This window comes from Columba livia, chromosome Z (genome assembly GCF_036013475.1).
Source record: "Columba livia isolate bColLiv1 breed racing homer chromosome Z, bColLiv1.pat.W.v2, whole genome shotgun sequence".
In the NCBI taxonomy this organism is placed as follows: Eukaryota; Metazoa; Chordata; class Aves; order Columbiformes; family Columbidae; genus Columba; species Columba livia.
Genome location: NC_088642.1, coordinates 18,737,304 through 18,765,185, shown reverse-complemented (window position 1 = coordinate 18,765,185; position 27,882 = coordinate 18,737,304). Strand labels below are relative to the sequence as shown.

Here is a 27,882-nt window from a genome sequence, read left to right as displayed (position 1 = left end):
CTCAATATAAATCCCCACACCCTGTCTCATGATACCATTTACAAAAGGGGATCATGGTATAGTTTGTATCTTTCTCACGTTTCATTTGCATCTTTCATAGTTAATTAAACCTTTTCACAGCATTGAGATCTTTGGCAGAGGAAAAGGTCAGAAATGCTGAGAGAACTCTTCCGTCATATGTACGTGCATCAAACATGAGATCAAGTTATGATACTGTGTGCTATGAGAAGGTATGTAATCTACCTCTGTCCTCTAAAAAAAGGCTGTGTACATACCTTCTGTGTCCAAGATCAACAACCATCAACTCTTACAATGCCAGTGTACCAAGACCTATGCTACATGTTTGGCATTGCCAATGATACTTTTGTTTCTTCCCCCAGTGTTTGCTTTCTCATTGTTTTAGCTTAGGGAGTCTACTTCAGGCTTCAACATTACCCAAAGTCCTTGCAACATTACTACTTCTCTGCTGAAATACTTCGCTTAAAATGAATGATGCCATTCACCTCAGGTGTTTCTGATGCAGTCTGCAATGAAAGCTCACACAGCTCCTCCAGCTGCTGTGAACCTGGGGCTAGATACGGTTCTGTTACTATGTTGAATGGCTAAGTCTAGTCTAAATACAGTAACATTTACGCTCATGTGACACTACTGCACTCATAAAAGACTCAGGAGATCGCAGGTCTGGTAACTTCATCCAGGAAATGAGATGCGAGTCACACTAATCAAATTCAGTTCCTCAAAAGCTGCTACCCTTAAGAAGCTTCAGGGAGATAAAGGGTTGTCTTCAGGGATCCCTAAGAAAAATGAGGCACACCTCGATTCTGAGATAAACTTAACAAAAAAGGCAAGTTTATTAAAATTAATTGTCAAAGTTTTAGATACTTTTATTGAAAATAATTCATTTTCTGGGCAACTCAAATTGCAGCAGCTCATGAATTGTTTCCACTAAAAGAGCACTTTCTTTCAAGAAATCTTCTCAAAACATCCACACCTAATGCAACAGTTCAGAATAAAACTGCTTCAGAATACGATCCTCGTGGACCACATATTCCACAATAAATTTGAAGGTAGCATACAGTAAGACCATATGAAGTGATAAAACACCATTTTTCAGTTAGTCTAGACATACTGAGCCGAAATTCTTTATAGAAAGCCACAACACAGTCACGGGATGTTGTATTTACTCAATTTCACAATTAAGTCAAAATCCTATGAAAAGTTATTCAGGCTTGTCAAATAATCCCCATAGTTAGTAATGCTTGAATGAGTTCCTAGTTGAGGAAATATTCCAATTACATATACAGCCTAAGTGAGTACACTAAAAAATAAAGTTCAGTAAAACTGGTGAAACAAGCTTAGATTTACAACTGAAGCAGTTTATATGTAGTATTAATTTATAATACAGATAAACCTCTTAGTGTACCTGTTCACACTGGAGAGTTCACAGACAAATGCAACACCGTCACAGTTACTTCAAGACATTTTAAATAAATTCCATTTAAAAACACTTTTGTGGTAGCATTCCACGTGTTACAAGCAACCCTTTGTAGGAAAAAAGATGCACAAGTCAGAATTTTTCCTCTGCGCTCCAATGCAATGAGGTTGGTACAAAAGCAATAGCAGTTTTCGTATCGTTGAAATTTGCCATTTAATGTTTGAATACATTCTCACATAAACGTGGTGGTTATACATAATGTGTTTTCTTGCCTGTTTTTTTTTTTTGCTAGTTACTTACTACTTGCTGTTTATTTCATATTTATTTTAGACTATGGAAATGATATTAGACAAACAGCAAATGCAAGCAATTTTCTTATTTGAGTTCAAAATGGGCTGTAAAGCAGCAGACACAACTCACAACGTCAAGAACGTATTTGTCCCAGGAACTGCTAATGAACGGACAGTGCAGGGGTGGGTCAAGAGGCTTCACAATGGAGATGAGAGATTTGCAGATGAGGAGCATAGTGGTGGCCATTGGATGTTGACAATGACCAACTGAGGGCAATCATGGCAGCTGATCCTCTTACAGCTGCATGAGAAGCTGCCAAAGAACTCAACATCGACCATTCTATGGTCATGGGGCATTTGAAGCAAATTGGAAAGGTGAAAAAGCTCAATAAGTGGCTGCCTCACGAACTGACCAAAAATCAAAAAAGTCATCCTTTTGAAGTGTCATGTTCTCTTACTCTACGCAGCAACAACAAACCGCGTCTCTACCAGATTGCGATGTGTGACAAAAAGTGCATTTTATATGACAGCCGGCAGTGACCAGCTCAGTGGCTGGACTGAGAAGAACCTCCGAAGCACTTCCCAAAGCCAAGCTTGCACCAAAGAAAAGGTCACAGTCACTGTTTGGTGGTCTGCTGCCAGTCTGACCCACTACAGCTTCCAGAATCCCAGAAAACCATTCCCTCTGAGAAGGATGCTCGGCAAATCGATGAGCTGCAGTGAAAACTGCAACGCCTGCAGCCAGCATTGGCCAACAGGAAGGGCCCAGCTCTTCTCCACGACAACACCCGACAGCATGTCACACAACCAAGGCTTCCAAAGCTGAACAAATTGGGCTACAAACTTTTGCCTCGTGTGCCATATTCCCCTGGCCTCTTGCCAACCGACAACCACTTCTTCAAGCCTCTCAACCACTTTTTGCAGAGAAAATGCTTCCACACCCAGCAGGATGCAGAAAATGCTTTCCAAGAGTTTGTTGAATCCAAAAGCACAGATTTTTATGCTACAGGAATAAAAAAAAACTTATTTCTTGTGGGCAAAAATGTGTTGATTGTAATGGTTCCTATTTCGATTAATAAAGACGTGTTTAAGCCTAGCTAGAATGATTTAAAATCCACAGCCCAATACCACTATTACTTTTGCACCAACCTAATACAAAACGTCAAAACTGGTCACCCTGAACATGTTAAAGTAGAACTACACTGAGAGGCACGTAACACTGAAGCATAAGCCAGCTAAAACAGAATTACAGAACCAGGATTTTTTTTCAAGAATGCATGTCTTCTCTGTTAAAAATATTCCAGGAGAAGGTATCCACTGTACTTAGCAGAACTTGTTCATCTTAAAAAGAGCTGTGGTCTGGGACTGCTCTGCAGTACAGGCCAAGCAGATGCTCAAGTCACAGCAGCCGGCGCTCTGTTGTGCGAGAAGTTACAGACCGGGAAGGATGAACCATTTTTAGTTCAGTAGGTGCAAGAACACACCTTTCATTCTGCTGTAAACTACTCCCAAATTTATCAGGTTGTCTGCAGAAAGAGTAAACACCCTTTGTTGGCATAGAATCCCATTTCACAAACATTTAACTGCTTCTAAAACTTAGTGTTCTTTCTGCTACTATTCATCAGATTTGCCGAAACTGAAACTGCATTTAACACCATTTGCACAAAATGTAAGTAACAACAGAAAACGACAAGTAAGTGTCCTTAAGAGAATTAGTTAACGGCTTCTTCTTGAAGAAAGGTGCAAACGTACTAAATTATTTGTTTATACATTCTTGGCTTTACCTAAGGTATGTAGTGGGAAAACATAATAAAATTGATAACATTACAATAAAAGCCATAGGCACAGACAATGGGATGCATTTTCTTTGCCAGGTGAGGTTCGGAGCTCACACAGGTAAACACACTTTTCAGCATGACACAAATATCTCCCCATCTGTGAAATCACACTGCTCACTTCCACTGTCTGGTCCACCCTATTCACCTCTGCTCCAGTAAGAAAGGTGATGATACGCAGCTTTTATCTACTGGCTATGCTCCTCAGAGCTCCTCTACCAACATGAAGAGGTCCATGGCACAGCTTCTTCAACAGGCAATGGCTGTGCACTTAAAGAGGAGGTCAGAAGATTGTGATGCGCATTCCAGACAGGTAAAATTGTTATCTGAGTTGCATGTGCAGCAGAAAAAGAGATATCACTAAGTCATAACTGTCTTTGAATAGCGCTACACCTATATTTTAGAGGTTTGTGCATAAGTAATCTTCAAAAATGGAGGCTTTGTTCACAGTTCCATGTAGAATCACAGAATGTTAGCGACTGGAAGGGACCTCAAAAGATCATCTAGCCCAATCCCCCTGCCAGAGCAGGAACACCTAATATTTGAAAATCTAATTATGGAAGGTTTATACCACATTTTACCATTTGCTCTTCTAAGTAAGAGTTATAGTTAGTGTACACTGCTCTTACATTGTGTTATTTAGTACTTTAAGGCCACTACCTTAATCTGGAAGCACAACTTCTACATAAGAGTATACAGTTGGACTGACATTACACCACACTACTTCTTAAAGAAGTTTTTTTTCTGTATTTGACTTCTTGAGGAATAAGCTTAATCTCTAAAGGCAGATAATGTCCTCAGGCATGCACAAAACAGTTTCATCTCAATATCACTATAGTCTGTCCATAAATAATTTAGCATGTGCTACAATTAACAAAAACAACAACAACAAAAAACTAACCTCTACTCCCACAACCAGAAAACAACCAGCTAAACAATGCCACAGCCCCCTAGCCCTGTAACACTGTTTCCCATTCTGAAGTTTTCTTTGCCCAGTTATGCTGCCTTCTATTAACAAACAGGGAAGCTAATAAATAATGGAGGGAAACATTCTCTTTCTGTGGTGTATTTGCATGTAGTTTTCAACGCCACTTTTAGATCAATTCTTTAGATATTAAAGAGTAGCACCATTTATTTCTGACTAATAGAGAGAGACGGCTGTCCTAACAACTTGAGGTGGATTTTGGAATAGCTTCCTGGGAAAATATTTCTAAACCACACAAAATTTTTCTGACGCCAATTAACTACTGTAACTTTGTTATAGTTGTTATATTAACTCCAATGCATACCTTATCAGGAAATAATTTTAAATGGGAACAACCTAATTTCACCAAAAAGAATTTCAAGGCACCCTTGTAACTAGCCCATTCCATTACTTGTAAATGTATAAAATTTCAAAACCACTATAACTCCACAAGTTTACTAAACCAATTATCCAATCTAGGATAAAGGCTTATATTTTTCTGTAACCACCAATTTAAGTAAAGTCGCCTCTTCAGACAGCAGACCTGGCTACAACATCCTAAATCGTGCAAACAACACAAAACAGTAAACTACAACCTTAAATTGCAGCTGCTGTAAAATTAAGCCACATCCAGGACACCAGCAGCTACTAATTGCCTTGAAAGCCAGTCCAGTCCTTCATAAAGTCCTGTACCACTCCGGGCATCACAACCCTGAATAAACCAGCTACGGCCACAGCAGAGCTTGTGGAGACTCAGCAGGTCTGTGATTTCTTCCACTGAAAGTGCACCTGCAACATCCTGCAACAGAATCAGATACAAAGACTCAATTACTCTTCTGTGTTATGTCTGAAGCTTTTTTAACTGATGGCTCAGGCTGTAGCTGCAGATCATAATAAAGCTTTCCAAACACAAATGCCAAATGACAGTTATGCCTTCCCTACTTCTTACCACAAAACAAGAACTGTAGCATCATGTATTTTATGCGCATTAAACATAAGGAAAACATCTACTTTTTAATCCTTTACACATTACCAGTCTCTATCCATAGCAGAGGGTTCAGAAAGCTGGAACTTGATACACAAACTGAGGGAAAGAGTAACAGAGTGAAAGAAAAAAAAAAACCAAACCACAAGTACCTGTTTATTAGCAAAGATTAAGAGCAAGGCATCCCGCAATTCCTTCTCTGTTAACAATTTTGCAAGTTCACTGTGTGCTTCACTGACCCTGTCTCTGTAGCTGCTATCAATGACAAACACCACCGCTATGAAAGAAAGAGAAAAAAGTTTAACACACATTCAAATATAAACTCTGTAAAATTAGCTTTCAACTTCCACAATTCTACGTGAAGTTTTTCAGCAGTGCATATCTTCAATTTCAAATCAAGGAGGACTGAGAAATGTCTTACATACCTCTACACTTCTGACAAAAATCTAAAATTCATCCTAAAACAGGGAAAAAAAAATCTGAAGCTTTTTGTCTAGCCTAACATAAATGCTGTAATATTTTAAATACTTAGGTCTAAAATCAGATTTGCTATGTGTGGATTGAGTCTCTCATTAACCATTACCCATTTACACTCAATCAGCTCCCACACAACTATTCTAGTTTCCCTTAACTGGCTGTAAGATTTACAGGTTTAGCCAAATCAACACGGCTCCCTTCAGCTACAGACTATGCCATCCAAGGAGCATTGCCATGGACTTGACACCACAGCAGCAGATTTTGGTGTCCACTACAGAGAGTAACCAAGATGCCAGAAAGACTGGAGAGTCAGGGAGGCAGAGCTAGAGGACAGAATTTAAACTCATGTGTTTTACAATGAAAAAAACCCCACCACTAAAACTAAACAGAACTTCCTGCAGGTATGCACCAGGTTAACTGCTTAGACTTTCCCTCCAACATAAAATTCTTTAAGGCAGACATTATTCCAGGCTACTGGTGCTTACACAGTACGTTTTAGGAAGACAACAGAAACCCCAAAATACAATTTTTAAAAGTTTGAAAAGATAAACAATTTGAAACATTAAAAGTTTACAATGAAGGCTGAAATAATGCACAAAGTGAAGTACAAACTTATGTTTGTCATGCCAAAGTACTTCTGGTAATTCTGAACTCCCTAGTTGTCCAAGGGAAGCCCGTCAATGCGATCTTTTTGGATTTCAGTAAAGCTTTTGCTACTGGCTGTCACAGCATCCTCCTAGACAAAATGTGCAGCACATGGCTGGGTAAACACACAGTGCAGTGGGTGAGCACTTGACTGATGGGCCGGGCTCAAAGGGTTCTAGTAAACAGAGTTATGTTGGGCTGGCAACGATCAGTGACTAGTGAGGTTCTGCAGGGCCAGCACCCTTCAGTGTCTTCATAAATGACTTAGACTCAGGGCTCAATGGAATAGTAAGTTAGTTTGTCGATGACCCAAAACTGGGAGGAGCTGCTGACACTCTTGAGGGCAATGAGGTCCTGCAGAGGGATCTGGACAAAGTGGAGAACTGGGCAATCACCAACCACATGAAGTTCAGCAAGGGCAAGTGCCGGATTTTGCACCTGGGACATGGCAACTCTGGCTGTACATACAGACTGGGGAATGAGAGGCTGGAGAGCAGCTCTGTGGAGAAGGGTCTGGGGGTTCTGGTTGACGGCAAGTTGACCATGAGCCAACAGTGTGTCCTGGCAGCCAAGAGTGCAACTGTGTCCTGGGTGCATCCAGCACAGCATTGCCAGCTGGGCAGGGAGGTGACTGTCCCGCTCTGCTCTGCACTGGTGCGGCCTCACCTGGAGCACTGTGTGCAGGTCTGGGCACTACAGGGTAAAAAGGATATAAAGCTGCTGAAGAGTGTCCAGAAGAGGGCTATGAAGTTGGTGAAGGGTTTGGAGGGGAAACCTTAACAGGAGCAGCTAAAGTCTCTGGGTTTGTTCAGCCTGGAGGAGACTGAGAGGAGACCTCATCAAAGTCAACAGCTTCCTCACAAGGGGAGAAGAAGGGGCAGGCACCAAACTCTTCTCTCTGGTGACCAACAACAGAACCCAAGGGAATGGCAGGAAGATGTGCACCATTTCCATCAGTTTTCAAAATCAGTAGAAATCTAGTCTATCTAGTCTATGACCAGATATTACACCGCAATACTATGTCAGAAGTTACAGAACTTCGTAGATTTTTTTACACGGCCAAATAAAGGCTCCTAAAGGCTGACTGTTTTCAAGTGCTATTTAAATTTCATACCTGGCAAGTACTACTTCTCACTATGCAAACTTTGGAAAGCTGCACCTTGTCTGTTGTCAGCTAGAACCAGTTCAATGGAGATTCTAATTTTACTTGGCTCCATGAATTGTCTGATGGATTTATGGAGAATGTACCTTTACCATGAAGCGGACAGTATGACCAGCTGTATTAAAATGTCTTAGCTCATTAATCTGGCAGCTGTATTTTTCATTAGATGAACAATTTTCTGCAGTTATAAATTTTTTCTATTAATAATCTAGGTTGCATTTCAAAGCCAAAAAGAAGACAAATGCAGTTTAAAAGTTATATTAGTCTCACCTTGTGTATTGAGATAGTAATGTTTCCACAAGGGCCTCAATTTGTGCTTTCCTCCTACATCCCAAATAGTAAACTTCAAATTCTTGTATTCTACTGTTTCAACATTAAAACCTAGAATGAAAATAATTATGTTTTATACTCTTGTTCTATATGAATATAAAATAATAACGTTGTAAGGCTAAGTCAAACATTTAAAAAAATCATTACAATGAAATTGTTCTTACTAACCTATTGTTGGAATTGGCTGCATGAATTCATCTTGCTTTAACTTAAACAAAATAGTTGTTTTGCCAGCTCCATCTAAGCCTAGAGTGACAACTCGAATTTCCATTTTTGGTCCAATATGTACCCTGTTGTCCTAGAAGAAAGAGCATACACAAAACAAGAGCAGGTTTAGGCAATTCAAAATAGAAAATCCTTATGTTTAAGAGAGTTACCTTGTCACTATTTGTAAAGCGAAACGGATGAACTTCAAGAACACAAGGCACAATTATCAACTACCTCAGGCAACAATTTAAACTAAAATATCCAGTAATCTCTGTAGTGAACCTGTAACTTTTGCCTGAGTTACCACACACCTTTTTGAAAGACAGCCAGTCTCATGCTAGCATGTCCCTACCTGATAAAACTTCAAATTCTTTCATCACTATTGCCTCAAGCCACATGAGTTGTTTGTGAAAATTAGTTAGAATTCTCTGACCAGAGAACTCTGTTGATTTTGTAGCTTTCCACTGTGTTTTGCCACGTTATTAATGCACCCACCTACAGAACTATTTTCTTGCTAGAGACTCTATAGCTACACCTCTTCACCTAAAGCCACTGCCATTCCCTTACCACATTATTGACAGTAACATTATTCGCATTAAGCAGTAATCTGAAATAGTGAAGAAAAACAAAGAAAAGCCCACAAGTCTTGCTCAGAGGCAAGAAAAGAGAATAATTTTCCTTTTGGTAGTTTAGACCAAGCAAACACGTGTATTGAACAAGCTGATGCTAACAGTGAGATCAAGTGGTACAACTCATATAAAGCAGCAAACTATAAATAGTAAAATAAACAACATAGGTAAACATTACTATGTATCTCTGAAACATATTTTGAAGTACTTAGAAATGCTACCCTGATGAAACACCAGACTTTCCATCATCAGAACTATGTGGCAATACATTCGTTTCCTTGCAAAATCTGGACAGCACTGTGCTGAGCAACCAGTACACAAAACCCTGTGTCTGCTCTACACAGCTTTTATTTCCTCTTGCACTAGAAATGCCATTTATTGAGTGCAAACATGCCACAGCCTCTCCTGGTACAAGATCAACATGCACCAGTGTGATCAGATGTATAAACTTCTACATCATGTGACTTGAGAGACATACACTTATATACACACACACAGAGAAACATATACAGGATCCATTATATAACTGGATATATGGCATTAGGACATGTAACTCAATTCTACCCTCTGTCACAGATGGAGTAGCATACTTCCAGAATACTCGATACAGATTAATTCAATGACCTTATGCCATTGCAATCTCCAAAGAGAGTAAAAACACCTTGAGAAACTATTTTCTAAAAAAAAAAAAAAATTAAAAATATGCAAATAGCGCAATGCAAAGGTCAGCAACATCAAGATTTTAAGAATTAAGAGTCAGATTAAAGGTCCACCTAATCTAGCATGTTGTCTGAAACTAGGTAAACATGGGTACAAGTAAAAGTAAGGAACAGAGAAAGCACATAGTGATAACTCCCCTAAATACTCTTGTTGTGTCTAGCAGCTTGCAGGTCATGGACTTGCTTCTATAAATAAATCAGCAACAAAAGGAGGGCTCAAGAGAATCTCCACACTCTGTTGGAAGCAGGGGACGGCAAAACAGTGACAGAAGATGAGGGAAAGGCTGAGGTGCTAAATGCCTTCCTTGCTTCAGTCTTTAATAGTCAGAACAGTTGTGTTCCAGGTACCTAGCCACTTGAGCTGGAACACGGTGCGGTTGGTCTCTTCTCCCAAGTAGCAAGTGATAGGGCAAGAGGAAATAGCCTCCAGGTGCACCAGGGGAGGTTTAGATTGGATATCAGGAAAAATTTCTTTCCCGAAAGGGTCATCAGGCATTGCGACAGGCTGCCGAGAGAAATGGTGGAGTCACCATCCCTGGAGGGGTTTAAAAGACATGTAGATGAGGTTCTTAGGGACATGGTTTAGTGCCAGAGTTAGGTTATGGCTGGACTCTATGATCTTGAGAGTCTCTTCCAACCAAAATGATTCTATGATTCAATGAAAAGTTCCTACTCACAGAACAATGTATAGCACTTGTAGAACAAGTCAGAAATAACTGGCTATTGCTTACAGCTAGAAAATGACTCATGAAAAAAAAAATCTTCCTGCAACAACTATATTAGCACCTTTAATCAAATATGTTATTTAAAAACATTTGGCCAGTAAAGCCCTTTCATGTCTGCATTTCTGGCAGGTGCATAACTTGATAGCTTACTTAAAAACAGGTAACCTGTGACTTCTGTTCAAGAAAGACTTGGTGTTTTCTTACATGTCAGTACAGAAAGTGCAGAACAAAAACTCACACGGCAACTGTGTCTTTTTTTTTTTGTCCTTGCCCTTTCTCTTTCCTAAGAAATTTGTTGATGTGGCAAAAGCTGTATATAGGTTTAAAGATTCTGTTAAGTTCTTTCCTTCTGATAGATTACCATCTTCTTTCTTGGTACTCTTGGTGCTGGTAAGGGTTAACAGTTCCCCATACTTGCACTCTTTACTATCTCAGGTACTGTCTTCTTAATCATTTTCCTTCTCGCCAGTATGTACACACAAATATTTAGGATGTCCAGTTGCTATTCCTGTATAACATGCCACAGCCACTGCTCTCACTTGACCCGGAAAAGACAGCACTCTCTCTCTTCAATTAAGGACTACACTCCTGGATAGGAGCCACTTCCTTGCCAACAAACTAAGTACATGAAGACATGTCAATCTTCTTTGGTCGAAGTCCTCATAAATACACAGGTAAAGGTGGATCCATTGGAAACAATCTATTAACAACATTTGGGGAAATAAATTATTCTATAGTAACATATTTATTGAAACATTTTCAGCATCTTGTCCTGGAACGCTCCAAATCGTGCTCTCAAAGATTTGTATGTGGCATTTCCCTTGATGGTTTAGGAGGAGGACATAGCACTATCCATGTTTTTGCATCACCAAGGAAACAAAAAAAGCAGACAAAACTTACTCACTTTCAATAGTGAAAAAGACTTCTCCTACCCCTCAAATTTCTAAGTGAGAAAACACAAAAAATGAAAGATTGAAGTACTCATTTTCATCTTACTTTTTCATGGCTGCTGTGGGTTTTGTGAAAAACAACATTTGCTTTGGCTCCTTTGAAATTCAGAAACTAAGCTTCAGAAGACTTCACAAAAATACCAGTTTTTCACAGGAGAAAAACAACAGAAGCCCCATTTCTTTCTGAAGAAAGCTGAGGTGCAGAGAGACACTGGAAGACTTCTGGGTCCTCCAAGCCGAGACCTATTACAGATCTTCTGTTACAGCCTAGCTGGCTGCAACCATTCACTTTCCAAGTGCTCAGAAATGCACAATCAAATTTTTCCAAGTCAGATTAACAGCTCCTAAAGGCAAAACCAGACATCCAAAACGCCTCTCTGACTCAGCCCTGTCAGATGGCAGCATCAGCAAACTCTGAATACACAGAATCCAATTCATCATCTATGAAATTTAAATGCTGCTTCATTCATGGAACAATGAGAACTTGCAGAAAAGGTTTTCCTGACCCTGTAAACTCTGCTGGAGAGTGAAAGGAGGGGCAGAGGTGAAAATGTCACATTGGCAATGCAGTTATTACATAGAAATTCAAATATACTAAAGTTACAAAACAAATTATCTGGAAGAAATCGAATTTCTGACATCAACAAGGATTGCCACAGAATCCCCATGGAAGCACCCATTTCTTTACAGTAAAAGCTTCAACAGCAACAATTAAATCCCGTCAGTTTCATCTCAGCAACGAACCTATTTATTTTTCACCCATTCAGATCCAAAAAACCCATATATCAAAGTACTTCCTATTCTTTAGAGTTTCAAACTTATTTACTCTCCTATGGGAAAATGATCACCATTATCAAACTCCAAATAATTTAATCTCCTTCAAAGAACAGGTGCCATTGAAATGAAATTAAAGCAATAAAAAACATACTTAGAAGATGAACTGTGTCTAAACTACCAATGAATACAAAGCAACTATAAGACAAATTATAATTTAATTAATTGAAAGAAATACATTATTTTTAATATTATAACCTGAAAGTTATAGTAGCATTATTGCATTTAAAAATAGGTGTGCAATTTTCAGGAAATAAAATAACAAAAATTCTGCAGAAGTTATGCTGTCCTCATGAAAAAGCCAAAAAGACATGGAAAAACAAGAGATAGATTCCTGTTCTGAGTTGAATGCAAAACAAATCAGGGATGTTTTCAAAGAAAGGTGTTTCCAGAGCTCACAAATACTATCTTACATATTTAAAAGAAAGCAGCTAAGGTTCCAGCAAAGCTACTGATGCAGTCAAACAAATGTTTCTCACACTAATTATAACAGCAGTGGTTTTGTTGCTCAAATACTTGATGACATCATCATATGGTAAGACACTCTGACTCCCTAACTGATACTGGACTGCCTAAATTTGCTGCAAAGAATACAGCATCATAATGAATATACATTATTCCTGCTTTCTTTAAAATTATAGTCGGGATGTCATAAAGTAGTTAGCTATATTTTAACGAGATTAAGAATACCTTTGTAAAAGTGACAGGTATGCTAGCATCCAGCTGTATGTGATCCGCAAGTTCTGTAAACTGCTGCTGCTGTTTCTGTAATGTCTCTAACAACCTTGTAATTTCCTGTTTGGCCAACACTACTCTGCAGTCATCCTAAACAGACAAAGAAAATATAAATATGCCTTTCCTTTAGTAAATTACTTAAAATAACTAAACGAATGTAAATATGATGGCTGGAAATAAAGCATTTTAAATAGAAATGCTCTAGTTAAAGAAACATTTACAAAATAGATTTATTTAAAATTGCAATACAAACGGGAAGGCCTTGTCATTCTTCCTTGATACTAACAGATACTAAATAGTCCTGCAGTTTTAAAAAACATTTTCTTTGATCCCTCTTAATCCTGTAGGAATAAGAATATAAATTACATGAAACAGTTATGTTATATATCAAGACTATTTATATCATTCATATATCATTCCAGCAGCTGAAGTAGAGCTGCTGCTTTGCAGCATACAAGCAACACACTTAACACAGATTCATATACATGCATTAAGGATGAAAACATTTGCATAGTTAAAAGTACATCTGGCTAAGCAATCAGACACTATAAAAAAAAAAAAATAAAAAAGTAGAAATAACCTATTAATGAGGTAATTTCTCACACAGTTTACTGCTCACTACATATACTATTTACTTTTTGCTGCCACTAAATTAAACGAGTAACAGACTAACCAGATAATTTAGTATAGCCAGTTTCTTCACACATTTAATATGTTGAGTTCACCATATTGCAAGTGCTGCAGAAAGTTATTCAGTCCTAAAATATTCTTTTTCCTATCAGCCTCATTTGACAACTATCTTCAAACATTTATACTGGTAACTGCAACTGTAAAATCCTTCCCACACATCTTGTCTTTTTTTGCTTCATTTTTATCTCTCCTTCCCACTAACCTCACAAATAACCAGAAATTATTCCAGACAAGAGAATCATGTCACAGGATTTCCAGCAACTGGAACACTTGATGCTTTCATACTGATTACCCTTATCTAATATGTCCTTGTAATTAATACTTCAATCTCATGTTATATCATTATTGTTTTAACATTGTAAAGGAAATATAAACGAAGAGTACCACCTAACTTTTTCCTTTGTAACCTGAACTTAATTTGCAGTTTCACATATTTTGTCATATGTAACAGCTAACTTGCCAACCTACCTGTTGTAAAGTCTTCTCACAATGAAGGCAAGCTGTTGAAACCTGTGACAAGAGGATTGTCATGTCTTCTTGCTGTTGCCTAAGCCAAATCAACTTCTCTCTCACGTGAGCATCAACAACACTGAGAGCCATCTCCTCCTGACGACAAAGGGTTTCATGAAGATCTGAAAAGTAGGCTCGGACACATGAGCGAGCATTCTCTGCAGTCCCTGGTACCTACAATGTTGCAGTCAGGAGATCCAGAGGATTAAGGACACCAGTTAATTACAGAAGAATATTTTTCATTTTATTCCAGTTTCTAACTTATGTTCCCATCTGCTTGGCTACATCACAGTTCAAGCCCTCATTATACAGAAAGTCTTATCAGCCCTGAGAATAACATCCTCCAAGAAATTACTCCAATAATCAAGCAGCTTACCCGTATGTATACACACTTTACTAAAAATGACCAGGGAAAAAAGCCTCAATAGTACCACAATACCTGAGAACAGATGCAATCTGTCACAGTACTTCAATGCTGTACTAGCAGTTATACAACTTTCCCTACTCCCTTCTTATTTTTGAGTAGCCTAAAACCAGTGTAGCAGACTACAAGTTCCCTTCTATCTGCTGTCTTAAGCCTCAATATTGATTTGGTAGAGATAAGAAGTTAAGGCCTTGTCTTATAAAACCTATGTACACTTTTCAAAGAAATTCCTTATCTTGGTTATTGGCAAAAAAAAAAAAAAAGCAAGCATACGTGTTCAGTATGGGCCATTCCAACTCCGTCTTCAACTATTTGTTCTCCTCCTTCTATATGCTGAACAATTCCAACTAATTTTCTGGAATAATCTGAGATTTCTTCTGTGAAAGTTCTTATACAGTGAGCCATGTCTAAAATGGATGCACGAATCTGGTTTGCTACTGGTTCCAAGACAGAATGCTATGAATTAAAAGCAACATAAAGATTAATCATAAATATCTTCCTTAATAATCTTTTCTGTTTTACTACATACTTAATATATATGTGTGTCTATGTATATGTGCAAATGCATATGTATATATAGGAAAGGCAAGTAAAAATTTAAAACCATCTTGCAATTTAAAATGCCATCAGTAGTAACAGCTTATGCTGAGACTAAGACAGGCATCTAGCAATTACACAAGTAAACACAAATTTGTCTGTTTACTATTATCAACTATTAAAAAGACAGGTGGTTGGACTGCACCAGGTTGGTGACTTAATGCTGTGAGAAGTTCAGAAATGTATCAGATAAAGGGACTGTCCATCTTAATATATAAATAACTTTTTGTGGTCTTAGAAATAATGTTTCTTCTCTTGTAATGGCAGATAATGAAAGATGGGATGGAATGGGATAATGAAAGAACAGTACAAAGCTACTCCTATAAAGATATATCAAGAATCTACCCTCCTTTCTTCATAATATTTCATACTTTAATTAGATAAATCATGCAAGCCACCCCACGGCATAACTAGAAACAGATTTTTGGCAGTACCTTATGACCTTGATGCTTCCCATATTCTTTGCAGACACAACACATAAGCGGACTCGCCTGACAGCCCTCTTCTAAACAAACAAACTCAATAGCATGTACTTGGTGTTGAGAGCACATGGTCTTCTCGTGAGGCTTATCAGCAAGAGGTACGCGCCTGTGTTTCGCTAGCGTCTTTGTAGAATGAGTCAGCTGGGAACAGTCTGCGCACAGGTGAGTGGCACAAACAGTGCAATATACAGAGGCAACATGGGCTTCATCTTCATCACAACGAATGATACTCTAACAACAACAACAAGAACGATAAAACTGAGGTTAACGTTTAATCCCAACAACTGAGGAAAATCAGAATACCTGCCACCAATATTACCCTGAAAACAGATTTCCCTTAGAAGGTTATATGCTAGTAAAAATTTGGACTATTTCGAAAACTTGATTTTAAAGTCTCAATAAATTTTTTAAAAATAAAATCCTGTTTTGTTTACAGTCAATTCCAATAAATTATTCTAGAGATGTTCAGCGATTTTATAAATCCAAACTTCAGTAGAAGTTGTAGAGGTTTAGAGGCTAAAATAGTTCAAGCTCCAGTGATTTCCTCCAAGGCAGACATGGGAGAACAAAGAATTACAAAGTTACAGATGGACGAAACACCAATAGACAAATAGGCAATTAGAACACTTGTCTACTCCTAGAATGGCACCGTATGATACTTTTTGTGTACCAGTTAATAATGAAATGATTAAAGCAGATAGTTTTGGTAATGAAGTACTATCACATGATCTAGTGATATCAGATGACTATAAAAAGCAATTATCCTGGGAGAAGAGTTGAAGTCTTTAGGAAGAGTTTCTAAGTTTTAGAAAACTGTCCTCAAATCACTGTAAGTAAAATACCTAAATGAGTAACCTTTTATAAAGAAATCTTTTAAAGCCTAAAAAAGGGAGAAAGACTATGCATGCTTGGCAATACCTTTTTATTTTCTGCTTTAGTAGGTACAGATTAGCATTTAATTTTGAAGCAATTAGTTGAAGCCTTAATATTATATACTGAAAGGAAACAACAGCATTATTAGTGAAATTACATTTGGCAAAGAAATTACTTTCACTTTTTTCTATCTAGAGATAATTTTAAACAAATGTAACAAACTTTTTTTTTTTTTAATAAATTCAGTACCTCTCCAGATAGACCAATGGCTTCCTCTGCCACCCCACACTGCCCAGCAGGTCCATTCTGCAACCGTTCCAGGAGCTCCAACAAAGCAAAATTCTTTTTCAAGCCCCAGACACCAGAATCTCCTGTATTTGAGAAAGAGTTAAATGAACGGGATAAGAGGAAGAAAAAGCAAATTCCATCATGAGAAGTTTCACAAACAACAGTGGGGATTCTGACAAATATTAAAACTACAGAGATATTAACTAGAGTAAGATACAACTACCACTTTTTGTATGTAATCTCACACTACCTTTACATCTTCTTCCTTCCTTCCTTCCTTCCATTATGGAACTATTTAATATTTATGCAGATTTTCTCTACTTAAATGATGCCAGTATTATTAAAAATTTACAAAAATCTCAGTGAAAACAGCTGTAAAATAATCTGCAATAGCAACAACTAAAGACTACGAGGAACACACAAACTCTAAAGTGTATCATAAAAACTAATATTTTGCAGAACTACATACACTGAACACGTCTACTGTACTAACAGAAGCTGTGAAGCATTCACAGTGACAAACCTCATATTCCCCTGAATCAAAAGATGCAACACCTACTGCAGATCATGGTCCAGTAAAAACTGGAATAAGAGTTAAAACAATACTCAGAAAGAAAGACCCACATACAAGGCTATTTGATATAGCAAAAAAGAATATATCTCATACTCCCAAGAGCAAAGCTGAAGTCCACGTCTATTCTTGTAATATCCTAATTTTATTAGAGGTTAACATGCAGCAATGTGAGAAACAAAACCAGAACTGATTCCCAATGACTGTTGCTGAATGCTACCTGCATAGGCCATGTAGCATATGAGAACCCTAATGATTGCTTTTTCATTGAAGTATCATCCCTTGACTTTTACAAGCATCATTGCCATAAACGTAAAGACATTTTTTTTTCACTTCCATGGCAAGTGAAGATGCCTCAAGAGATGAAGCATCATCTCTGAGTACTGGATCATTACTTCTTAGTATTACAGAATCACAGAAGGGTTGAGGTTGGAAGGGACCTCTGGAGATATATAAAAGAAAAAAAACATATTTTAGTAGAATGCTGTCAGACATTCCTCAAATGAGATGTTTGCCATTTTCAAGGACTGCGTGCACAGAATCTGAGGTTTTCCTCAGTATAAAACATCTAGAAAGTTCTATTTCATAAACTGCAATAGGCTGACTACCATCGCTGAATCACAACTACATACTTTTGGAAATCAGAAACAACCAATTACAGATGGACGATCTGGTAACAGAGAGCTGTTTTTAAATGGAACCTAATGTTGAATTCAAGATGAATTTCCAGAATAAGTGTCACTTCTGTGAGTAGGTTTGGGTTGTTTTTTTTTTTTAAATTCTTTGAAATCAGGGGCTGACCAACTTCTGAAGTTGTTTACTGCCCAAACTAAATCCTTATTACTGCACAGTTTAGAATCAGTTTAACTCCTAATTGACACTAACAAGGCTGTTCATACGTAGTATCAATACATGCCAGTTGCTAACAATTCCTAACTTGGAAAGGACAAGTAAAGAAATTCATGAGCTCTTCCTCCACCCCTAATGCTATGATGAGCTCTTCTGTTGTTGTCACAGGGATTTTATTACAATGAGTTCACCAAAATCGGTAGAAAATAGATACATAAACCAATCCTCAGTAAGCCTCCAAACATCCTGTTTTCCTAACAGATACCACTGAGTTAATGCCATGAACACCTACAATCTTGTAACATTATTTTCACCAGCTCTTGAAATAACATATCTGAGAAGAAAAACAAGCTCAAGAAATTACTTAATTATATCCAGCATTACTGCTGAATACTAACAGAGCACTTCTTCACTGCACTGAAAGGAAGGCAAGATGTGGACATTAGTTTCATCACATAGCATTGCCTTTATTTCTTTGTCAGATGTTTACATTACTGTATAGAATCTCCTAACTTCATTGAGCAGAATGATAGAAGGTACATTACCAGTAGTGCCCAGGGTCGTGACAGACATACACTTATGGAGCAAAGAAGGTGCCACGCTGGAAATGCCACACTGTATTTAAACAGAATCTGTAGGCCTGAAATTGACTAATCTGTCTTAATGAGGGAACTTTCGAACTGTGTAAGACAAGAAAAGTTTGCTGCAACTACTTTTTGGAGTGTAGGACACCACTGTCTGGGCAAAACTGCACATGCATGCTGCTTCTGTAATTCAAATATTTGTTCCATACTCCAAGCAAACATACCCATCTATAAATATGAGCCAAACCTTCACTGAAGTTTTGCTATTCACCATAAAAAACAAACAAACAAAACCCCTACAACCTACAGTTATTGACTAAGTTCAAGTAACTGCTTTATTCAGTTTATGCTTTGCTTCATGCGTGATCTGGAAAACACAATTTTAGAATACAATGCCACATCTGGAAAAAGGCTGGGCTGCCTCTCATAATCCAGATGCAAAGACTAACAGAACAGCAACTGGAGCCCAAGGCTGGTTCCACATGATGCCTAAAAACTCTTGACATTTTCAGTCCTCACATCTGGTGTCTGACAGAAGTCTGCATCGGACAGGAACTCACAGAAAATGTATTCCACTCATTTTCCCAAAGTGAAAGACCAGGCTCCATCAGCTGTCTGGTTCTCCTAAGTGTTGTTTCATATCTCCTAAATTATGCTGCCCTGTGGTAGTCCAGCAGGCATATGCCCTCTGAATCCTCCTGGAATTCAGAGGCCATCCCAGCGATCCTATACAGACACTAGGTCTTCCTTCTTCAATACCGAGATTTAACACACAACAGACTTTGGTGTATCATTACAGCAAAAGTGCTGCTCAAACAGTATCAACTACTATGACCAGCAGGCAGTTATGAAAACAAGCAAAACAAAGTAGCCATCTCAAATAGTCACGTTTCACATGAGTACAGGTGTACTTGGCACACACAACAACCAGCTTTTTCATGGTTTTAAAAACATGGATCTTCAGTTACCACAGGAGTCTGGACTTGCAACACAGAGTACATACTGCTAGAAAGACTCTTTGCAGAGTTACAGAAACATTGTTCAAATATTTTCACTGCATAAAAGGCAACACTTTTATGAGCTAGATATGTTACAATATTGTTTTTAAAGAAGTGTACACAAAAGCAAAATAACAAAATACCAACCAAAAACTAAACTGCAGCTTTCCTGTCTTCAGCTTTAGCTCGTTAAGAATTATTCTCTGTATTGGTTTTGACTGGGACTGAGTTAATTTCTTCATAGTAGCTGGTATGGGGCTATGTTTTGGATGTATGACCAAAACAGTGATGACAACATACCTGTATTTTAGTTATTGCTGAGCAGTGCTTACACAGCATTGAGGCCTTTTTCTGTTTCTCACACTGCCCCATAGGTTGGGGATGCACAAGAGGTTGGGAGGGGCCACAGCTGGGACAGCTGACCCCAACTGATCAAAGGGATATTTTGTAGCCAATAACATGCTCAGCAATAAAAGCCAGGGTGAAGGAGGAAGGGAAGGAGATCATTTGAAATGATGGCATTTGTTTTACCAAGTAACAGTTACAGGCAACGAAGCCCTGCTTTCCTGGAGATGCTGAACATCTGCCTGCTGATGAGAAGTGGTGAATGAATCCTTTGTACTGCTTCACTTGCATGCATGGCTTTTTTTTAACCTATTAAACTGTCTTTACCTCAACCCACTTTTGCCCTTCCAATTCTCTCCTGTGTCCCACTGCAGGGGAGTAAGTGAGCAGCTGTGTGCATCTGAGCTGTCCACTGGGGTTAAACCTCAACATTCTCTTTTACTTCCAGAGCTACGAAACAAGAAACATGAGACTGGCTTTCAATCTTAAGGCTTCAAAACTTGCTTGAAATACATTCAAGTGCTTTTACCATCTGACAACATTGTTCCTGCCGTACTGTTTCAAATAGCAGAGCTCCATTACACAGCTAGGCACAAATAAGTGGAAGACTGGCGTGCCCACATGCCAGCTGTTTTCCCATTAAGAGAAGCAGAACACTTAGTTTTGCAAGATGCATGCCACATCTAGGCAAAGCAAAGGCAACAATGCTATAGCACCTCTGAAGAGGGATATGAACAGAAATCAACATATCCACACTGTATACGTTACCAGTTTGTACAGCTTCCAGTTTTGCTACATGAAACATTCTTTCCTAGCCATTTTCCCCCACAGTTTAAATCATCAAGCACAAAAATCTCAGTAGCTAAACTCCAAATGGAAATTATGCATATCACAGGTAAAAAGCAGAGTTCAGAGAACAGGTAAATGGATGAATATTGTCTTCCAATAGCTATAGATAGAAGCATATGTAAGCTATTCTCCCCTTCAACACCCTCAACTTGTACAAAACAAACTGACTACGTGGTTTAAAAGATGCTTACCAGTAAAAGACCATTCATTTGGGGGAATCTGCTGTTTCTGAAAATGGGCCTATCAAGGTACTGGTTAGTATCTTTGAAGTTAGGTGTAAAGCAAAGGCATGACAGTCTCTCTGCAGTTATCAGTTCCACAGTTAAAGCCTTCTCTGATACAGATAGCATTATCAAAACCCAGTCTAAGCTCAGTGCACTCAATAAAATAAATTGAGGACAGAAAATAAGTATTTTAACTTTTGTTTGCCACAGATCTTGAAGGAGTTTACAGATGTTATGTTCTGGTCCTTCACAACTACAGTTAACAATAGCACAGCTATCTGCCTTGATAAATTCTGACTTCAGCACTTAGTTATTTTTTAGCTCTAGCATTCCTAGCAGGATCACAGTGTTTTTCACAATGCAGAGCATGGAAGAGTCACCCCCTGTTACAAGATGAAGAAACACAGAGAGCAAGAGACCTTCTAAATTATGTCAAACCAGTTCGTAAATGGAGTCTGGATTTTCTGACATTGTCTCTAGGCAGATTTCTAGATAGTAACTACTGGAAAGCAAAGGACAGAAAAATGGCTAGAGGTTCTCTCCTACAGTGTTTAGAATAGCACTGTCCTGTAGCAAACTAGCTGTGTATAACCTTCAGTTACTACAGTACACAAAATACCAATATAATGACTGTTGATACTAATGCAGACCTCGTATCTCCAGATAAGCCACTAATCCAGATAGCCATTAATAGCAGAGTATATGTGGACGTACACACACCAAAAGGAGAAATCTACTTATGAAACAGATTATAGCAAATTAGCCTTTAAGCAAATATTGTCTTAGCATTTAAGCAAATGTTGGAAAAGGCTGAGAGGAAAAAGCTATTCAATCATTACTACAGAGTTTCTTAAAAAGGTATTTTCTTTCACAGGTTTTAACATATTTATTATAAAAAACAAACTAAGAAGTGCTCTCCTCAGTTTACATTCTTTTATCTGATTTTAATCAGGTCAGTTCTGTTCCATGTCTAACATGAAGAGAAAGCCAAGCCAGAAACGTCAAAGCATAACTAATTTATTGACATGCAATCAACAGAAAAGATCAGAAAAGATACCCCTTTAGATATTCTGCATTTATTTTCTAGTTCATAACTTAAAGCTGTCAGGAGAAACAAAGCTACATTGCTTTTACATTTTTTAACTTTTTACAATATATGCTGAGATTTGCTAAAACATGTAATACATTGTCAGTGCACTGTCAGTCTTGGACACAGATGGAAAAAAAGGCAAAGCCTACACATCAACTATTAATCTACTAAAGTAGTATTTATAACCAGTAAGCACCCTATAAAACATATGTTATCATACAGAAAGTCATGTCCCATTTCACTGGTATCTACCATAAAGTTCACATATTTGAGAAAAAGCCACTTTGCTTCTTTCTACACTAAGCCTACTACAAAATTACTACATACTCAACATACATATTCTCAACACATCTAATAAAGTGTTTATTTTATATTTAAAAACACTAAAAGATGAACCATGTAAATAGATCTATTTAATCTCTTTGACTTCAGCTCAAATTCTGCTTTGGTTCACAAATGTAAAAGAGTCTAGTGATCTCATCCTTGTGCCTAAAAGGGATGCCTGTGCCCATTACAAAACCACTACACAATCTGACTGTCTCTTCTCAAAAGGAGAATAAGACACAAATAGCAGGAAGTGTGTCAGCCAAGAATGAAATAGTGACAGAGTGAAGATATTAAGACTGACTCCAGCCAACAATACAAATGTCATTTTCAAAAGTATGAGGCTTGTCTGCAAAAGGATTATAAATAAAGCAAGGAAAAAAAGGGCAAGTTTTGTCTAAATGTCTGAACAACGCCGAGAGAATGTTATAGCCACGTTTTCTCACACAATGTTTTAAAGTTTTGTCTTAGCACTCAATCACTAGCAACAGAATATATAAATGTAAACAATTCCAATGGGATGGATTCCATGAAGGATACCAACACCTAGATACATCAGTTCAACAAGTTCTAATAACAGAAAATAGTTTCAGCCCTGTAATGTGATAATGGGTACGGAGAGCTCATCTGAGCCATAAACTGTTAAAGACTTCCTTAGCAGAGCTGCTCAGCCTAAGTCAAAAGCCAGAGCCTCCAAAGCTGTTACATAAGCACATCCTTCCCAACAGCTCCCTGGTCCATGTATTAAAAAAAAAAAACAAAACAAAACACAAAACAAACAAACAAAACACTAATCTAACACAGGAAGAAAAGAGAAAGCAGTTTGCTATAAATGATCCAGCTTCTCTCCCAAATCAAGATACTTTAAGAGAAGTCTCTTCTACAAAGACCATTTCATAGATTTTCCCCTAAATATATTTCCCAGGTTAACACAATCTCTAGAATATATGGCTTCAAAATTCTGAAAATCAAAAAAGCTTTTCCGTTACATCTTTTTGGGTTGAGAACATTAACCTAGTTAAAGATAGCCACTAGACAGCTCACGTGCCTTCAACATGTATATACTAATTTAAAATTATCCATTAGAAGATTAATCACAGGCAACTTCGTTAAAGAAGTCTCAAAAAAACCCTTCAAAAATCTATGTCTAGTCTACTCTGCAAAGTAATATGGTTCGGGCAGGCTTTAGTCTCACCAGTTCATTGCTGAATACTATCTCTCATAGCAAGGTTTTATGAACTATTAGAAGATTTTGATAAGCATGTAAATGGTGTGCTGTCAATTTTCACTTGCACACTTCATATTCCCAGAAATCCCGATTGACAAAGTACTTCTAACCCTACCTTCTCACACAGTTGCATACATACATATAAACATGTATATATAAAAGAGACAGGCCAGTAAGTTTAAATCAAGTGTCCACTTCAGAACACAAGAAATAAACAGATATAGATAGATAGATAGATAGATAGATAGATAGATAGATAGATAGGTAGATCTCTGAGTATTTATTTTAAAAAGTTTCCAAGATTCCTGGGGAGTACTTGGATGAATATAGGATTATGTGAGTTAGTAACAAGAACAAAGGAAAACAAGCAAGTCTATCTGCTGAACGCTATAGGTTAAGTGACCAAATAAAAAAAAATGTAAAATCCAGTTACTGATTAAGGAACTTTGTTCAACACAGGCAGCTTTATGCCCTGATTATACAGCTTTTCTTTCAACAGTATTTTTTCTTGGCAGTGATTCTATAACCTAGATTCAGATACTGAACAGCTTCATTAAATGGCAGAATAGCAATTGCAGGAATGGGTGAAAATGGAGCTTGCTTTCTCACATGCCCTCAAATGGAGGGAAGGATGAGAAGCTACTGGGCCCAGAGTTTCCATGTCTCCCTCACAGCTCCACTCCAACAGAAATAAAAGCACAGCAGATTTAACCAACAGTAGTAACTACCGGGTGATTAGAACAAGACAACAAAAGCACAGACTCCTCCAAGAGGGGCCATGACAAGCTACACTCCACAGCCCCACCCCCCTTTTTACATGCTGGAAGCAAGAATAGTTCTTAAGACAATTCTTACAGACCTGGTAAGAGGAAAAGTGGCTACAACCCTCTGCCAGCTCAAATCACCAGGCAGAACATTTTTATTCACAGAAGCATTTTTACTTTCAAGCTGTTTTGCTAAAATTTTCTACGTATCAGTTTTCTGAGCAACTGCTGGTCACAACATATCATCCCTCTTTCTAACAGTAGCCAGCAGGAAGCAAGTCTGTTATGCTAGACACAAAAGCTGAAGTTTTTCTTCCTTCTTCCTTTCTGTAGTAGCCTTACAAGTTTAATAACATTTCACAGTGTTTCACCAGAAGCTCCTCAGTATTACATAAAATGAAAAAAATAAAATGTCTTTATGAAGCTTCATTTTTGTTAAATCTGAAACCCACAAAAAATATGATAGGATAGTGGGGCGGGGGGGGGGGGAAGCACAATAAAATCTTCAAACTGACAAGTTCCTTATCATAATAAAAATGCTACTTCTACTTTACAATATACAAGAAGTGGTCTTGGACAGAAATGTTTCACAAAAACAGGACTTATGCTTCAACATTCTCCTCCTTAAAAGCATACTTTAAAAATCTTGTGCAGCTATAGCCATAGATAAAGAGTAAAACCCATGACTCTTTTAACCACATCTTCTAGGATCAGCAACCAGTCATGACGCTCAGACTAACTACCTCCCTCTCCACCGAAAACAAACCCCCTTTGATATGAGACTGTTATTTCTCTAACTGGCTCCTATCTCCATGAAAGCATCCCACAGAGTGCCTTAATATTAATCTCAGCTTGGTCTACACTCTAGAAGATTCTCCTACTGCAAAGTTAATTCTTATTTGACTGAATCTGATATTTAAACATTTATTTTGTTGATTACTATATTAAAGATCTCCTCTAAGGATTCTCCTCCTTCCAACAGCTTTTTTTACCCTGTGCTATTCAAAACAGCAGGAGCCAGTGCTATTAACAAGTTCTCAGTGCAAATTCTTCTGATAACTTGTCTTCTCTGTAACCCTACATTGAAAAGGCAATTCCTATTCTGAAGGAATTATAAGCACGTGTCATCTTTTGCCTAATATAAACCATCACTGTTGGATAAAAGCTATATCTTATCCTTTTGTATACTGTCTGCAGACACTCCTACATCAGAGGAATTCCTGTTGATAGCCTGCCACTATCAGTTATTGCATATAGAGAATTACTTTACATTTACAAACAAGGTTTGTTACCACTGTTACTTCCCTCTATATCACTTCATCATAAATCCAGACAAATCACAGAATCACTGAGTGTTAGGGATTGGAAGGGACCTCAAAAGGTCATCTAGTCCAATCCCCCAATCTGTTAGTCAAAGAAACTATCTATTTAATTGCATGTTTAATTTAGTGTTTAGGACAAGAAGAAACTCATAACCCTTCAGGAACCCTTAGACACTGATTTAAAAGAGAGTAATACCTTTGTAAATATAGGTGTACAAGAAGACTCCAAGGTATAAAGCTTGCAAGCCCAGGCTGAAGACAATAAAGACAAGATCCTGACTTTCTTTTTCTAAGATACCTATTTCACTAGTACTGAACAGTGCTATGAGCTTCTTAGAATTAAAAGGAAAACTGAACATTCATTAATTGGAAATATTATCACCAAGTGAAGTATTAAGAACCTATATCTAGAATTATCTTCTAATATCCTTGGCTAAGTAGGTTTTAAGGACTTCAGCCTTACATTTTCTTACCTAGTTCAGTAACTTGTCGATCAAAAGGACAACGAACTGCTCTGCCGTGAAGGGGAAGCCGGGTAAGACAGTCGTGGCAGACAGTATGGCCACACAAAAGCAGACGAGGAACTTTGTCACCTTGCAAAGAAAATACATCTTCACAGACTCCACACTCAAGAACCTATAATTTATAAAGAGACTATATTTGTTTTTGAGCTGATAAAAAGCAAAACTTCATATAGTAAGTCATACAGTTTATTTTACAGAAGTTCCTGCAATCATAGCAGATAGGCTGAGCCACTAATTCTGCTTTGTACACACAAAAAATGACTATAAGGACATTTAAAAAGACATCACCAAAACATTTTAATTCTACAGCATCCCCCTTGATGTCCACTGGTTCTTGCCCACTTCATTTATGCACTTTTACAGGAAAAGCCCACAGGTCAAGCAGCACAACTAAGTAAGCAGAAATGTCCTTGCGGGGAAAAGAAACGAGGGGCAAGACCTTGCCAAAGCAGACTGGCAGCCGGTGGAGAAAGTTTCCATTCATAGCCGATGCATACAAAAAGGTCACTCGTAACAAGTTAGCAATTTACAAAGCTACCAACAGATCACCGAGGTAACAGGAACAATCAGGTGGGGACTGGAAGGTCTTAAACCGCTAATAAAAGCAACATTTATTGTCGTTTAGGCAAAAAAAAAAAAAAAAAAAATCCAAACGACAATCCATAAGCCAGCAGCCTCTGGGAGCCCATTCGTTCCGTTTGCCCCGAGGCAGCCCCTCGCCATGAGGCAGCCGCCCTTCCCTTCCCTTCCCTTCCCTTCCCTTCCCTTCCCCTCCCTTCCCCTCCCTTCCCCTCCCTCGCAGGCCTCCCGCCCGGAGGCATCCGCGGCATCGCGGCTGCAGGCAGACGAGGAGGGCCAAGGGCCTCCGAAGCGGACTCCTGGCCCGGCTGCAGGGGACGCCTCCTGTGCCAGAGACCCCGCGCTCCCCGCTCCTCCAGCCGGGCCACAGACGGCGCAGCCCCGGCCACCACAGCCTGTTCTGCCAGGGCGGCGCGAAGGGCCGGGCAGCCTATCTCACCTTCACTGCGGCACCAGCTGGGCCGCGGCCGTTGCCGCCGGGCCCCCGGCTGCCGTCTGGCCCCGCACCAGCCCCGACCTTGTTTACACCCAGGCTCGCCATCTTGGGGAGGGGGGAACGCAGCGGCCACGGGCAGGAAGCAGCACGGAGCCGGCAGCCGCCCTCCGGCGCCGCCCCGCAGGCCCCGCCCGCTGGCTCATGCGCGGCCCGGCCGCCGCCGCGGCGCTGCCTGCGCCCGCCGCCTGTGGCTCCCACGGCAGAACTACGGTTCCCATCGCGCCGCACAGCCGTCCCCGGGGTTTCCGGCGCAGCGCACGCCCCGGCACGCACGGGAGGAGGCGGTGGCTCCTCAGGACGCCCGCGGGGTGCCCGCCCTCCGCGGGGAGCGGGAGGCAGTGCCTTCTGG

At 38.9% G+C, this 27,882-nt stretch overlaps 1 protein-coding gene across 1 annotated transcript; it reads right to left on the bottom strand.

Moving 5' to 3' along the window:
* Positions 1–827: 827 nt before the first annotated feature.
* On the bottom strand, positions 828–27,727 carry TRIM23 (tripartite motif containing 23). The gene is made up of 11 exons (XM_065047472.1): positions 27,477–27,727; positions 26,408–26,570; positions 16,748–16,869; positions 15,578–15,856; positions 14,820–15,002; positions 14,081–14,296; positions 12,878–13,012; positions 8,292–8,421; positions 8,064–8,174; positions 5,662–5,786; positions 828–5,323 (listed from the first exon to the last, which is right to left on the bottom strand). The coding sequence occupies exons 1-11, from the start codon at positions 27,576–27,578 to the stop codon at positions 5,144–5,146; spliced, it is 1,746 nt and encodes a 581-aa protein (XP_064903544.1). The 5' UTR covers positions 27,579–27,727; the 3' UTR covers positions 828–5,143.
* Between the last annotated feature and the right edge of the window lie 155 nt (positions 27,728–27,882).

Bases quoted from the DNA above. Each gene is read 5' to 3' on its own strand.
- TRIM23 (XM_065047472.1), bottom strand. From the start codon at position 27,578: ATGGCGAGCCTGGGTGTAAACAAGGTCGGGGCTGGTGCGGGGCCAGAC. The intron at 16,870-26,407 runs GTAAGAAAATGT...TCTCAAATACAG, and splicing joins TCGACAAGTTACTGAACTAG to GAGATTCTGGTGTCTGGGGC. The intron at 15,857-16,747 runs GTACTGAATTTA...TGTTGTTGTTAG, and splicing joins CCATTGGTCTATCTGGAGAG to AGTATCATTCGTTGTGATGA.